This window comes from Protopterus annectens, chromosome 7.part0 (genome assembly GCF_019279795.1).
Source record: "Protopterus annectens isolate FY-2018-M chromosome 7.part0, PAN1.0, whole genome shotgun sequence".
NCBI lineage: Eukaryota > Metazoa > Chordata > Ceratodontiformes > Protopteridae > Protopterus > Protopterus annectens.
In genome coordinates, this window is record NC_056739.1 from 918,076,187 (window position 1) to 918,092,564 (window position 16,378).

The 16,378-nt window shown below is 39.1% G+C and overlaps 1 protein-coding gene across 4 annotated transcripts in view; it reads right to left on the reverse strand.

Moving 5' to 3' along the window:
- MYO9A (myosin IXA) overlaps window positions 1-16,378 on the reverse strand; it is a 2,281,069-nt gene that overhangs the window by 615,007 nt on the left and 1,649,684 nt on the right. For all 4 annotated transcript variants that reach the window (XM_044077496.1, XM_044077494.1, XM_044077495.1 and 1 more), the window contains exon 18: window positions 14,208-14,330. In XM_044077496.1, coding sequence (XP_043933431.1) covers window positions 14,208-14,330 — 123 coding nt within the window. The remainder of the gene's footprint in view (window positions 1-14,207; window positions 14,331-16,378) is intronic.

Sequence of the window (16,378 nt, forward strand, 5' to 3'; positions counted from 1 at the left end):
ATGCAAAAAATGGCACTACCTTAGGAAAGCAACAACCTTTCTTTTTTAGTCCTTACAGCAAAACTTAACTGGGGAAACTATGAGCTAGTTTCAAATACTTTATCAGAGAAAGCGTTAAAAAGCAAGTATTCCAGAAATTATTCCAAACGTTTTTGCAATGGACAAGGCACAGACCACAATGGGCCAGAGGATGTTTATACTGGAGAAAGTCACTTATACTGACAGAAAGTCTTTTCAAATTAGTATGGGCTTACACCAGAGTACATCACATGAGCAGCAAGTCTTTTGGAATCTGGCTAAATATAGCTGTGGAACAGAAGGAACGAAGTACAAAGCCAAAGTACTACTAGAAGCAGCTAAGAGTAGGTAATATACTGATGTCCTGGGATGAAGCAAAATTAAAATTTAATCCTCGGCCAAATAAACTAATGTATATCAGCCTTCAAAAGAAGTTAACACAGATGATAAACAAGAAAAGAGTTTCACAAATGTAAGCCTCTGCATAGTTTCTGATGAAACCTAGGACAACCATGACTACCACAAAATGGTTTAGGATAGCATAGAAGTATAAAAGTGGAGAAATGAAGAACAAGCTGAGAAGATAAAGTAAGACTTGGAAAGGAATGGTCCAGTGAACCTAGAGTGAGGAAAAAGAGTGGAGATTATTTTACTCCTAGATATACTAACAAGTCAAGAACATTTTCCATTTGCACATTTGAATGCCTACACAGGTACTTTTACATTAACAAACAGATTAAATAAAATGTTCCCAGAGGTTAATAATACATACTGAAGGTGTGCAAAGTGGCAAGATAGTAAACCGAGAACACCTTCAACATGTTCTGAACTAGCAGGTTTCAAATAGTCTCGTTAGAACATGCTCTTAACAAGTATTCAATCATTAAACTGAATTCACAAGGGATTTATGTTTGTCTAGGACTGTAATACTGAAGTTTGTAAGCATCAAAAAGCATTAACAAGTATATTAGTAACAGAAAAGCTGTAATATGTTGATAGAAGTCAAGAACAGAACATGCATTCCAGAATGTTGCGATAATGGTTAGAATGGCAACTACTGAAAGTAAAAACATCAAGGGCAAATCCCATAAGGGGTACATAAATAACTGTTGCCCTCTTTACAATAAAAAAACAAGTTGAGCTCCACTTAGCAAAATGTCAGATTAACTCATTCAGTCCTATGTATCAGGAGGCAAATAAATCACTTTGTTTCCTCAAGTCTTCTAAACCAGGAAGCCATTTGCTTCCTGAGAACTTTTTCTCTAAACTTCTCCAGTGAAAACATGCTTCATATGATTTGCCATAAACAATGTGTCTAACAAACTGTAAAAAAAAAGTTCTTCATTGGACAATGGGCTTTGCACAGGTGTCAGTTAGCATTGGTCAGATTGGTCATGCTAATTATACATTACAGATTTATGAAAGAAAAATGATAATTTACTTGCAAACAATTACTAATGTTATGGTCAAACAAAGTGTTATCTCCCCATAAGCATACAAGGCATACCAAACAGAAAGAGAACTGTTTACCTGCTTGAAAATGTTCCACTGATGTATGGCTGCAGCAGATATAGCATACTACTAGTTTGTGTGGGTACTCCATCATTTATACAAATTATGCATATTACATTTTCAGAACATTTCAAAACAACAAAACTATGAACATTAAACAACAAATATCACCAAAAGAATTGTGCACCCTAATGCTGTGTATATGATAGCATCATTCAGTAGCAAAGTTAGGGCAGGGCGAGAGGGGTAACTGCCCTGGGCACAAAGTGCATTGTGGGGAGTGATCAGCAGATCTTTCTTTAATGCACTTCCGACTTTGAAAAGCTGGTACTGCATTTTCAGTCAAACCTGACCACTGTAGCACTTCACGTGTGGTCTATACTGCAGCAAGCAGTTTGTTAAAGTTTAAAAAAAAAAAAATGAATGCTGTGGTATTCCATGCAGGCAGGGTATAAACTGCAGCAACTGCTTAGCAAAGGTTTACTACAGTTTAGAAAACATTTTTTTTTAATTAAAAAAATGTTGAAGGAGTGTTGAGGGCAGGGCACAGAAATGGGACCTGAATGACTAGGTCAAGAGGGAGAGGTTGGTGTGCCAGTGGAAGGAACATCTGTTTTTTTTTTGGTTGCTGGGGGGGGGGGGGGTTGGGGTTCTAACTGTAATAAGTCGTAATACACAGATCTCATACAGACAGCAAATCTGCTTATTACAGTGAAGTGCCTTTTTTTCTTTGAAGAGCTGAGGGGGTGGGGAGCCGGCCCAGCTATACTTCTGGTACCATTTGATTGCCTGTAGTTTGCAAAACGTTTACAATATTATTTACCAAACAAATATTTATATCTTAAAATGTCTACATATTATACATGTTTTAATGTGATTTGTTAACACCACCCACTGCTTGCATATGCCTTCACAAAAATGACAGCACCACCCTTCATTTTTGCGTTATTGATGTAAATACTGGAAAAATGTCATGTTTTCATACGTTTTTGGCAATCCTCCTCAATTATCCTAAGCCTTGCACATCCTGCTCTGACAAGTTCTCTCTGCATGCTTAGCAAATAACGTCAGCTTGCAGATGCTACCTCAGTGCCTTAACTTTAGGACTGCATTTGCACCAGGACTTCAGACATTAGACTTGTATACTCATCTCAGAAGTATACGGAAGTCTCCTGTTAAGATGACTATGCTCTTACAGGATACACAAGAATTTTGCTTTCAATGATGGCAATATGTCAGTGAGATGGAAGAGGGTACTAGGTAACAGAAGGTGACATGATATAGCCTATTTAATGAATGACTGCACGTTTACTATGAGTTAGACTATTATATAATACCAGCTAATATGAATGGATATTAATATCCTTTACTTTTACTTAATAAAGGCAATGTATGTTGTTATCCCAATTTAAACTGCAAAAAAAGGCTTATCTTGAGTCTAACATAAATATGCTAAGAAAAAAAAAAACAAAGAAAAAAACTGAAAATGGATATCGAAACACAGAGAGCAGCGATAACACAAACCTTTAGGATAAGCTTGTAGATAACTATATTGCTAGCTATCAAGATTTTCTACAAGACACAGATATCTGATAAACCTCCTTTACTACATATGGTTTCCTACTCAATTTCCAGGAGCTCAGCAAAGCTTGGAATCCTAGCCTGCATAGAAGTAGTGTTTTGCTTGTATCCAGTGCCATCTAGGCAAAGATAAATTACCTTTGAATGGTAAATCACACCCAAGTTATTCTGGGTGATCACTACTGTTTCCTGCTTTTGTGTGTGCATTTCTCTGATTTTTTTTTTTTTGTTCAAAAAAATGTTCTTCCTCGAACTGTTACCGTTGTAAGATTGTCTTGAAATTGCATTCAGCAAAGAATTTCCAGCTAGTTGTGTAAGTGGTCTCTGGCAGCATTGCACTTGTGGGTCCTTCTACTGTATTTTTTACATTAGGAAGACTTGAATTTATTTATCTTTGGGCAGAAGGTGTTTGCTTGGTCTATGTGAGCTGGGAAATAAACAAAAGGACTCTCAGTGCAGTCTTTTTATAAGCCAGAGAACTTATTGGTTAGTTTTCTGTTTTTTTGTGTGTTGCTAGAAATTTTGCGCATTAGCAGAGCCCTGTATAGCAGCAAGAACAGTTCATAAATTGTACCCTGTAAAGCAGCAACATAGCACAAATAGCTTGTGCGTCAACAAGTTGAGAGTCAAGTGGCTATATTATTGTGTAAACATTAAAGTCAGCAGAATTTACTATTGTTTAGCATATTCTGCTTTGATAAAGCACCCTTAATAGCCTTCTAACCCCAAATTACCACCCTCTTGTAGCTCACAAATCAAAGGACTGGACAATATGGATATGCAATTTCCTAACCTCTTTGTAGCCATCTTGATGGATATGGGCATTTTGAGACAATGTAGCAATTGCCTCATGTTTATCAGCAACCACTTAATCCTTAAAGATGCAGACACAGTATGTGATAGGTATACTTAAACGATGACACTGGAGGCTTAACTCTTGCATACAAATGCACATCAGGATACTGAAACCACTCACACAGCACCCACCTGACATAGTATACAACAGACACATAGACTAACATGTGCTAAGACATTTAAAAGCAATATTCCTAAACAAAGATTGCCTTGATCACCCTTTGTCAAAGCTATGGCTCAGAAAGCCCAAAGGCACACAGAAAAACACCTAATACCCGATATACTATTGCCCTCGGTGAAGCCCAAACACTAAGCCCCTAAAGCAAGCAAATATAGTTCCCAGGACTCTCATTATAGGTGACTCCATTGTAAGATGTACTGATGCCCCACTAACCAGGCTGAACAAGGAGAAGATCACTGATAGCTGCTTATCTGGTGCCAGAATCTGCCGAATCATGCATGGATTCAAGTCATTACACCACAGGTACCAGTGTGACTCCATCATAGTCCATGTAGGTGCAAATGACTTGAAATGTACCTCCTTGGACTATATGAAGACAGACATTATGGAGCTTTCAGACTGTGTGTCTCTGGATGGTATGAGCCTAGCACTGAGCAACATATTACCATCAGAGAGGATGATACCACAATATGAGCAAAAAATGATTGATTTCAGCAACTGGCTGTCTTTCTGGTGTCATTCTAAGGGGATCCAATATTTGTTAGCTTAGCAGTACATTGTTAACAGACTACACTGATTGCTTGCCAAGGATGGACTGCACCTCTCCTATCTAGGCTTTTGAATACTGGCTGAAACTCTATCCTCCACCACCTCTGTGCCTTTTTAGGTAATGCCAAATTGATAAACCTACCAACATAGCAAAATCAACTCATTTGAACCTCAAGGTGTTACTGCTCAATGCCAGGAGCCTAAACAAAAAACTACACTCCCTCCAAGCCATCCTCACATTCCAGAATATTAACATCTGTGCAGTTACTGACACATGGTTTAAACCAGCAGAGTACCTCACCAGTGCAGAGTTTCAGTGCCTTCAGCATTTTTAGATCAGTAGCTGCATAGAAGAGGGCTAAAAAAGGATGTGTTTCAATATTCATCAATGACAAGCATACCACTATGGTGGTCCAACAGGATGACACACTGGAGTTCCTCCACATGCAGATCAGCATAAACAAAATCCTGTACCATATCCTAGTCAGCTATAGGTCAGCTTCCATTTCCAAAGAATCTCACAATGCATACTTGAACCTACTAGATACATTTACCATCAAACCTAACATCCTACTCATGGGAGACTTTAATTACCCGCTATAGGATGGGAATCCTACACAGCCTCAAATCTACAGGCACAGAGATTCCTGGACTCTGTAAATACAAACACCCTTGACCAAAGAGTGAATATACTCACTAGAGGCTCCAACATACTGGACCTCGTGCTTACAAATACGGGAGAATACTGCTGCTTCTTCCCTACCAATATCTCATCCTTCCAGGTTAGGTTCAACCATAAAGTTGTCTCCTACAAAATAAAAATTAACTCTATAATCCCATTAAAACCAGTAACAAGAACTATTCCAAGGCAAATTACCTTTTATTAAGTGATTTAGCCTTTGCTGAACTGCTCTCAGAAACTCTGTACAACCATGTGAATGGTTGCACAGAGGTTGATGTACCTACCAGATGTAAGCTCAGGACTAGCTCTGGAAACAAATCCCCCCAGTAGCATCCCAAATTAAACTGGATCCACAACAAAAGGAAAATAATTATGGCAAAACTCAGAAAGGGTAACTCCTATAAAAACAGAAACTCTCTCATCAAAGTAAATAGGCAAAAAAGACAGCTAATTAGGTCAAGCAAAGTCAACTTTGAGGTTAAGATAATCTCCCAGGTGAAAGAAAACCATAAAGCCTTCTACAGCTATGTCGGAAACCTTAAGGGCAGCATACAGCAATGTGCTGAACTGGTGATTAATGGTATCACATTTACAAAGCCTAGTGATATAGCAAATGTGGTAGCAGACCAATTCAATTACAACTTTACCCTCTCACCACCAACCATGCCTTCAAAAATTCCCTCAAACATAACCCATCCAGTTATAACTAGGGAGCATGTACTGGCTGCACTCACTAAAGCCAAGAACATGGCCTCAATGGGCTCTAACAACATCCTGGGATGCCTCCTGAATAGTTCGAAGTATGACTTATCAGGACACCTAGAGTTATTATTTAACTACAGTCTTAAAACAAGCTTTGTACCACATGAATGGAGGACTGCAATGGTCATCACCTTTCAAAAGGGAGGTCCTTCAACAGATCCCGGAAACTATAAACTCACTAGTCTGACTGGTCTTATTTGCAAAGCCATGGAAAGAGTTATCATGGAAATTATCATCAAGAACATAAGAGACACCAAACACTGGCTCCATCTCGGTTTCTTTTTGTCAAAGGAAGATTATGCTTACTGAATCTGGTGGACTTCTTTGAAAATGTCACAAAGGCAATGCATGAGGGCAAAACAGTGTATACTGCCTACCTCAATCTAGCTAAAGCATTTGACACAATACCCCACTTGGGCACTGTCAATAAACTTATGGAACTAGGTATAAACCACTTTATAACACATTCGACAACTAGCTGGCTCACTGATAGGACCCAGGAGGCTAGAACAGATGAGGCCACCTCCACAAAGAGGCTGGTCACCAGTGAAGTCCCCCAGGGCTCTGTGCTAGGCCTGCTACTCTTTGGCATCTACTTCTCAGTTGTCAAAGCCAATGCCAAAGGCCTTAGGGTGGCCAGCTTCACAGATGATTGAAAACTGGGAGCAGTCACTGAATCTCCCCAAGATGTGAACACCCTTCAGTAAGGTCTAACACAGACAAATGCTGATGCCAAAGCCACCGCTTAAAAAACAATACCAAGAAATGCATCATAGTATCTTTAGGGAAGTCTACCATCCCAGGTAGCTACATCATCAATAAAACACCCCTAAAATTGATACACTAGTGAAGGATCTGGGAACCCATGTAGACAGCAACCTAACCTTCGACCAGCATGTGTGGTAGTAAGAAAATCCTTCAATGTTGGACAACACTTACAAGCAAGGGCATAGTATCTAGATCCAGAGAGGACATCATACCACTGTACTTGGCTCTCATCAGACCCATCACAGAGTATACTTCCCCCTTCAGTATGTACCTGACCAGACGCATGCAACAACTGGAATGTCCACAAAGGTTCCTTAAAAAAAGAATACAGGGAGTAAACACAATGTCATATGCGGACTGCCTGAAATCCCTGTCTTTCTACTTGGTATCATACAGACTTCTCTGAGGTGATCTTTGCCTGGCATACAGGGCATCCTTGGACCTTGTTTTAATGAACCTTTTAAACATTTGTAAAACAAACAGTACCAGTGCTACTAGATTAAAAGACCTAAATTTTGTTTGCAACACACATAGGTCATGTGGAAGACAGACATGTTTCTCAGAGAGATTCGTTCTCGGGAACAGGCTCACCATCCATGGGAAGCAGAGTTCCTCTCTCTTTTTAACCGCAACTTGGGCCAATGGATGAATAACTGGAAATTCACCCCTGGTTTGGCTCACGTGTCCCTGATGGGGTCAATCACCACCTATATAATTCAAACTTGTGAGTCACATTTTGGTTGCAGGGCTAGGCTTATAAGGGCCCTAGTGGTCGTTAGCCTAGTATATGAATCTATAAAGGTAGTAATACTCATTAAACATTTTCTTTTCAGCCATTCCCAACTGAAAAATGTCTGAAGGCTTCACTGTGAAACATTTTATACTCTTGTACAGTATCAGTGAATCACAAAAAAAAAAAATCTCATGGTATAACAATGGCTGGCCAAACAGTGTTGCAACCTATAAGTTCTGTGTGTTTCAGGTTTCAGGATCAAAAATTTTTTTTTTTCAAGGCAAGAGAAATCATTTTATTTTTGTCATATCTCTAAGTAATGGAAAAAGGTCTTGGGAAGATTGCCGCTGACTAGTAGCATGCTAGTACATACAGGCATGCAAACACACTGTCTACACAGCAGTAACCTGGGGAGAAACATTTATATGGAATGTCTGGTTGGCAAAGTACAGTTTTGTAAGTCAAATTTACCATAAGGATAGATATTCGAATGATCACTACCGCAGTAGCCTTGGCTATATCCAGCCAAGGATATAATGGCCAGTCAGCTTCCAAAGCTCCAAGGCACCTTCCACACACCCAAATTGTCAAGCAGCTTTAGCTGACCTAATTTGAAAGACAAATCTGGGCACGGAACCTTTCAGAGCTTTCCTTCCAGAAGAGAGGGAGGCTAAATCCTGAAAGGATACTGTTAGGAACAACAAAAAAATAAATGTCAACACTTTGGCATAAAAAACACATCAAAAATCAAAAGAGATGAGTAGTGAATACAGTAGCAGCTATACAAAAACTGAAAGAGGGATCTTTCAGAAAGAGTAGTAGCAAAGTACATAGAATAAAATGGGAATTATGGGAACAATACATGCAGAATAATGTTTTGGATGGAAGGCAGGAAATCAATGCACTATGCAATGTTTGTTGGACAATGACTATACAGAAGATTATATGTGATGTACAATTTTGCATCTGAAATTATGGCAATATATGTTTTCATTTACATAAATGTATGACCGTGCATGTCATAAATGACAATTCAATAAAGATGTTTCTTGCTTAAAAAAAAAAAAAAAAAACAGGAGGAATGAAGGAAGGAAGTGGCTACTGCAGCTAGTGAACATTTGAACATCTACTGTTATGGTAAGTTCAACTTACACAACTGTACTATATTCTTCATATTGATCACTGCTACTGCAGTCTTAGCTATAAAGGTAGATTACCATAGCTAACAATATCTGGGAGGTGGAAACAGAAATGTCCAGGAGACATTGGAGAATGGTCCTAGCAATGCTTGATCTAGACCTAGAGAAGGAATCGAACTTATAGTGCTTTGTAAAAGTATGTACAGAGGACCAAGGAGCAGCTTCTATAATACTTCTGGAATCCATCCCTTCCCAAAAAGCCATGAAACCAAGGCATTGGTAAAGTGGGCCTTGTCCCTGCCTGGTATAGTTTTATTATGATGAGTATAAGAAAAAGGTACTAGCCTTAGACAACTACTTGGAAATAGTCTGTTTTGATAGAGGTTCTCCCTTCTTCTTACCTTCAGAAGAAATGAACAACTGAGCTGAACATCTGAAACATTATATTCTGTCAAGATAGGACTCGAGTCATCTGTGGGCATCCAAGGTATGGAGTATCATTTCTCCCTCATTTTTAGGTTCAGGAAAGAAAATGGGGAGATAAAATAGTATAGCTTAAAATAAACCTGGCTACCACTTTAGGTATAAAAGAAAGATTAGCTCTCAAAAAAAAAAAAAACCCTGTCCCTGTGGAAATTGAGATATGGTTGACTCAACACATGCTTGCAACTCAGATACCCTTTTTGCAGTGGTCAGAGCAATCAGTAAAACTGTTTTTCATGTAAAGAACCTAAAGTCAGCCGGATTACCTGGTTCAAATAGAGCAAGTGTTAGCTTCTACAACACAAAATTAAGATCCCAAGAAGGGGCCATTGGTCTCTTATGCAAAATCCCTTTCAAGAACATTCTGACATGAAATTGCAACAAAAGAGGAGGATCCATGTGCAGACATGTTGAACTGGCTAATAAATGAACATTGACAGTAGAATAAGAAAGGCCATAGTATAGTGACTCACTCAAATATTGTGAAACAAGAGAACAACTGGCCCTGAATGGGTGCTGGTTATGTTGTTGGCACCAAATAGAAAACCTCTTCCATTTGCTCTTATATGATTTTTTAGTAGAAGGCTTTCTTGCCTCCATTAGTACCTGCTGTATATCCTCACAAAACACATGCCTAAAGAGAATTAAGACCCTATCATCCAAGCAGTCAATTGAAGATGATTGATGCCTGGGTACATCAAACACCCCTGATCTTGTATGAGAAGATCCGGTCTGTGAGGAAGGTTGTGGTAACTGCCCCTGGCCATTTCCAATTGTAGGGAGAACCACAGTTGCTTGGGCCAGTAGGGAGTCACCACAATGATCTTGGGGGATTTCTTCTAAATCTTTAGAAATACCGTGGATATTAGTGCAAAGACAAACAAGAACTTTCCTGTCTAAAGAAAAGAAAAGAAAAATCATCTGTCTTACAGGCATTCTTGCATGGAGTCCCGGAACAGAATTTTGCCAGTTGACTGTTTAAAGAAGAGGCAGAGAGGTCTACTTGAGGAATTCCTACAGCTAGATCAACTCTTGGAATGTCCCCAGATCTAGTTTCCATTCAAGAGGGTTTGTCTTGGTCCTGCTGAGCTTGTCTGCCATGCAGTTTTGCTCTGACAGAATGTAGGATGCTTGCAAAATGAGACTGTGCTGTAAAGCTATATCCAAAGCTAACATGGCTAGTCTTCAAAGGGGTTACAACCTGCCCCCCCCCCCCAATACTTGTTGCTGTAACCAGCTAAAGAGGTCCTGGGAACCAAAGATGGTTCAGAGAATTGACTGCCTTGATTAAGGCAAGCAGCTCCTTCATATTCATGAGCTTGCATCTGTCGTAAGTGTCCCACACCCCCTGTATTTTTATCTCTCCTGAAACTGCTCTCCAAGCAAGTCTGAAGCATTTGTGGTGGGTAACTGCTTTTGCGCAGGGAAGGAATAGAGGAGGCATGGATTTAAGGATATCTGCGGTCTCCATCAAAATATTTCTCTTATGACAAACCCCAGCACTGGGATCTGAAACACTTGTTGGGGCCAAAGAAATTTCAGGTGCCACTGTATCCTTCTCAAGTTGTGTCTTGCCAAAGATATTATGAGAATCACAGATGCCATGAGATGCAAAAATCTTGAGGTATTCCTTTGCAGTGACTGACGTCTGAGTGGAAAGCCTTAGAAACAGATCTAGATAAAGATCTATTTTTCCTGAGGAAGACAAGCTCTTTGAACCGAGGTGCCTAGTTGACATCCCAGGAACAAAATCCTATGTGAGGGAGTCAAGAAAGACTTTTGAATGTTCTCTTGGAATCCCAGTTTGTACAAGAGATCTCTCACCAATGAGAAAGTTTCATGACACCTTGAAAAAGACTCTGCAAAGATAAGCAAGTCTTCTAAATATGGAAAAATGTGGATATCCTGTAGCTTGCAATGAGGTATAACCAGAGCTAGACACTTTGTGAAACCTCTTGATGGGGTGAATAGTCCCAAAGGGTAAGGTACAGAAATGATAATGTGATCCAGACACACAAAACCTTAAGAAACATCAGAAGTCTGAATGAATAGGGATGTGATCATAAGCATATTTTAATTCTAGTGTTACCAGCAAACTTGAAAGAGGAAGGAGAGATAACAGATTTTGAAAGGACAACATTCTGAATTTGTGCACTATCACAAACAGGTGTAGAAAAGAAATATCTAGAACTGTTCTTCAAGCATTTTCTTTCGTTGGCACTAGGAACATCCTTGAGTAAAACTCCTTCCCCACCTGGGAAAGAGGGATCTATTCCTATCACTTCTTGGGACAGCATGTGATGAAGAGCAGGTGGAAAGAAAATAATCTGATCTGCAGGATGAGGAATGACACCCTGGAAAGGAGGAATTTCATCCCTTTGACATCTGTAACCTTTATGAATGACTTTCAGAACCCATTTGTCTAAAACAATCTGTTGCCAAGGAGAAAAAAATAAAGATTCAGACTTTAAAGGAAAGGGGCAGAGTGAGGGGGGGGGGTCACAAGGTCTCTTGTATAGTCATTTAGAGCTGTTTCATTGCCCATGGTTTTGGGAGGTTTGAGACTTCTTTTTGGAACTCCCTTGCCATTTCTTAAACATCTGTTTATCTGAATTCTGTTGAGGCTGTTTATTCTGTGTTTTGTCAAAACTGAATAAGGAGAAAGAAAATCTCTTGGACAATTTGGAAAAGGAGGGCTGAAGAATAACGGAGTTTCTTGGGATCAGCTTCCCCTTATATCACAACTTTCCAATCACCTCTGCAGCAGAGGGGCCAAACACTAATCCATATTCAAGGAAGAATTTCAAATCTCATTTTTACATCATCTGGGAGGTTCTGAGAATGCAGCCAAGCAAATCTCATTAAAACAGTACTAGTGGCCATAGTCTTAGAAGAAGTATCAATAGAGTCATACGCAAACTGCCAGCAATAAGCAATGACCTGTGCAAAACAAGAAACTAAGTTGGTTAAAGTAGATTTTTCTTCACAAGAAAAACTGTGGAAAACAAACATTCCTCATACTTACACAAATTGCCAGAACAAACTTTAACATAATAAGCCTGTCAATTCATAATTCTAAAAATTAAAGTTGCAGAAGAATACATTTTTTCCATACCTATTAATAATTTTCCCACACTTATACAAAAAGTAGGATTGGTATTAACTAAATGCTTAATAAATGCAGCAGTGGAATCAACTAAGGCCATAGCCGCTGGGTCAGGTTTTGGAGCAGTGTATAAAAATCTAAAAGACTGAGAAACTTTATACATCCTATCTGCCTTTTTAGGGAAAACTGGCTGACTGTTAGGAAAATTGCAGGCAGTAAGAGACATCCTCTAAAGGAGAAAGGATAGTTGGAATACATGTAGGTTCTGGAAAATCCTTCTGTAACAACTCGTAGCATTTTCTAGCAGTAGTCTCAGAGAAAGGACCCCCCCCCCCCCCCACAGGAAGAATCCAAAACTGAGCTCTCTTTTGAGTCTATCATAAATCTGAGGACAAAACCCTAAATCCATCCCTGCATCTTGCTGTCCAGATTTAGAATCTTGAACCTCTTCAGGAAAAGAGGACTTCCTCTTTCTTTTACCAGAAACTACTTTATAAGAAGGATCAATGTCATGAAAGTCTCAGTAAACTACTCCTATCCAAAGAAATTTGAGAAGGGTATACACATGCTTGGCTTTCTGTTTCTTTTTGACAGGAAAATTGGGGCCAACTGTGTTATTAATGTTAGCAGCTGCTTCCCCAGGGATGGGCATAACATTCTGACACAAAAGGGAAACATTCCTGTTCCCTCTCCCAGTGGCTCTCCTTTGCCCACTGAGGGGTCTCCAACAGCCACAGAGGATGTGGCTAACCCCTAGTCCATAGTAGCTGTAGGTGCTACACCAGAGGGATCTGGGGTAAAAGATGAGTGGTCGAGGTACAGCAAATGGCCACTGTAGTGTCACCCATCTGCTACTGAGGCACAATGGTAGCCTGCTGTGGTGGTGGCAAAGGCTGTTTGCTTAACTTTTTCTTTCTCTGGCTAGAAGAAGGATTGACCACAGGACTGGTAGTCTGCTCCATGGTCAAGCCGAAAATAGTGCTTCTTTCCCATGAATGAAAGCAGCAAATTTTACAACACTAAGGCAGCTTCACAATAAAAAACTAAATACAATTTCTCTACACAAAATATGCTCTCAGTTAGTTTACATTTGTTTTAAAATGACAAAGAAATGAGTCCTCCATTTAAAAGAAAGTTGTTGTCTTGAGATGGTCCATTAAATAGCACTCATAGATTTAAAATAACGTTCCTGAAGAGAAAATTAATAAAACATTAACAAAATTTAGGAAAATGGAAGTTTTTTTCTACAAAGGGAACTTACCTGCTTAGCAAAGAAAGGCAAAAGTTGACCATCGATCCTCAAAAGCTTCAGAGAAGTGTACTCTTTGGCAGCAGTAAAGCTCGAAAGAGCTTAGTGCCAAAACCTTTAGTCAGCTTAGCTGAAGCCGCTTGTCAGTTTGGGCATATGGAAGGTGCTCTGAAGCTTTGGAAGTTGGCCTGCCATTATATCCTTGGTAGGATACAACTTGTACACCTAAGGTGAATGCAGCAGTGATCAAGAAGAACAAGATGGCATTCTCCAGTTCAGCACTACATTGTCTAAGTATTATAGTAACCTGACTCGGTCAGAAATTAAGCTACTGTAAGTGAGCCCTTAGGATGTGCCACACAGCTAACGAAGCAAAATTAATAAATGTAGCTCAAAAAAGCAGGGCAGAGCTTTGGGAAGACATCATAAAGTTAGTCAACATAGAGTACTAAAACATTGGTCAAAAACAAAATAACCAATACAACACATGCCGAAAACCATATGTAATACAGTAATTATATGTCTAACTTGTATCTGCGTAATTTGTTTCTATAATGAATTTAGTAAATAACACAGTATGCCTTCTTACCTGGAACTGCGCACTAATACTAGGAGGCTTTTTCTTCTTGTGCAAATGAAGCAGAGACTTGGTGATACGATCGTGAAGTGTCAGTTTGGCTAAGTGCTTTAGAGATTTTACATCTAACAAGTGCTAAAACAAAAACAGGAAATTTAAAGACTTAAGTACTGTTAACACTTTGGTGTATTTTTAAAAACCCAAACTGTAATGCAAAGTATTATGACATAATAAATATCTGCTTCTTGACATACAGGAAATGTGCATTTGTGATGAAATACAATTACTTACAAGTGACAGACTTAGAAGTCTTGAATTCTTCTAGCATTACTTGTTTTAGTGATTTTTTTTTTTTACTTTTTGCCTTACAGTGCTAATCTTAGATGAGAAAGTACTCCCCCTCCACACCCCCAGCCACATTGCTGCTTATTTTTACTTTGTTTTATTTCGAGCAGGAAGATAAGTAAAACTCTTTCTCAGACATAAAATTACAAAAAAAGTACAAATACAAAAAAACAGACCATCAGGATATCACAGACTATAACATGGCAATGAGAAGAAAGAAGGAAAAACTTGTAAATAAAATGCTGCATAAACTGTGCAGTCACAGAAGCTGAGGACTACAAGATACCTAAAAAGAGAAAACTAGGTTATAAAATCAAGCATAATGAATACTACTACTACTATAGTAACCAAGGACTACAGCATATATCAAATAAGAATGACTTAGACAATCTCACACACACACACACACACACACACACACACACACACACACACACACACACACAATAGCGGCCCAAAGATATTAACAGGTAGCAATGAGTGTAAAGAAAAGATGCAGAGGACAAGTGCAAGAGTGATGTAGAAAGTAGAGGAGATGTTTAAGGGAAAAGACAGAAGAGTACACTCAGGTTGCAGTTCTAGAGGTGTGGATGGAAAAGGGAAAATGAGTAAGGCCACCACAGATTAGTTTTAAAAATAGGGCACGAGGTCCAAGAACAGGGTGAGTTCCCCGTCAATGGCATTCAATTAAACAATACAATGTGAGGTGAACAATTCCTGTACTATGCTCATCCATGTTCCTATCTATCCAAAAGTAAAAAGTTCAGTTGCTCTACTGAAAGCTGATATCGCATTTCAATAACAGGTCTTACTCCTTTCTCTTTGAGATTGATTTTTCCCTAATTTCTTAGTAGCCCAGCACACATCATCAGGGTGCCGGTGTTGTGTGAAAACGGAATCCCTCCGGAATGAGAAGGTAAGCTGGACACTGCCACTCTGTTACTCTCTTTTACCCCACTATCAGTTCTCCAGCAAGCAGGTCACCATCTGATCCCAGACAGCCACTACTTCAGAATCATCTCTTGTATTAGTGGGCTGGCTCTACTTTAAGGGGTTCAAGCTGAGATAATGGTACTAATGACAGCACAGCCCACTTGGCAACACACTAGGAAACATTCACTGCAGGCTCATAATAATCACCCTCAAATTTCTACAGCTCATAACAGAGACCATTAAAAAGAGAAACAAAAGAATAAAGAATCTAAAACTGGCAATAAGGCAAAAAATAAAATAAAATTAAAGGGCAGCAAACCATATCATGTGACCTTGCCAAGCAGAATTACAACCAGGTCTTCTAATTAAAACTCCATATGACAGTTAAAAAAACGAGGCTGGCAGAAACAATGAAACAGAACCAGGAACATGACAAATTTATAAATTACACTACCGTAGAAATAAAAGAACAAAAGATATGGTTAAAAAATAACACAAATTATTTAGAGGGCCAATGAAGGTTAAAGTATTAGAAACTAAGGGGGGGGGGGGTCTCAAAGAACAAGAACAGGCACAGTTGTAGAATGCTAGAGAGAAAATAAGGGGTTTCCGGACAATATGAATAAGGTTAGAACAATTGCTGTTAAGCAACTGTTTTTGTTAACTTCCCAGCATAAAACAACTTCGGCAACAGAAAAAAGAAAGAGTTGTTGCCAGATTTAGTGAACCTACAGCTAGAAAAATAACCAGACGTCCTATAGAGGTATTAGAGATATTCCAAAAATGTTAGGAAAATTTGGATAAAGCAGACAACCGGGCAAATCAAGATAAAGCACAAATAGAAATATTTACAGAAGATTTAAATATGCCAAGGTTAGAGACAGATGAGGTTCAACAAGTAACAG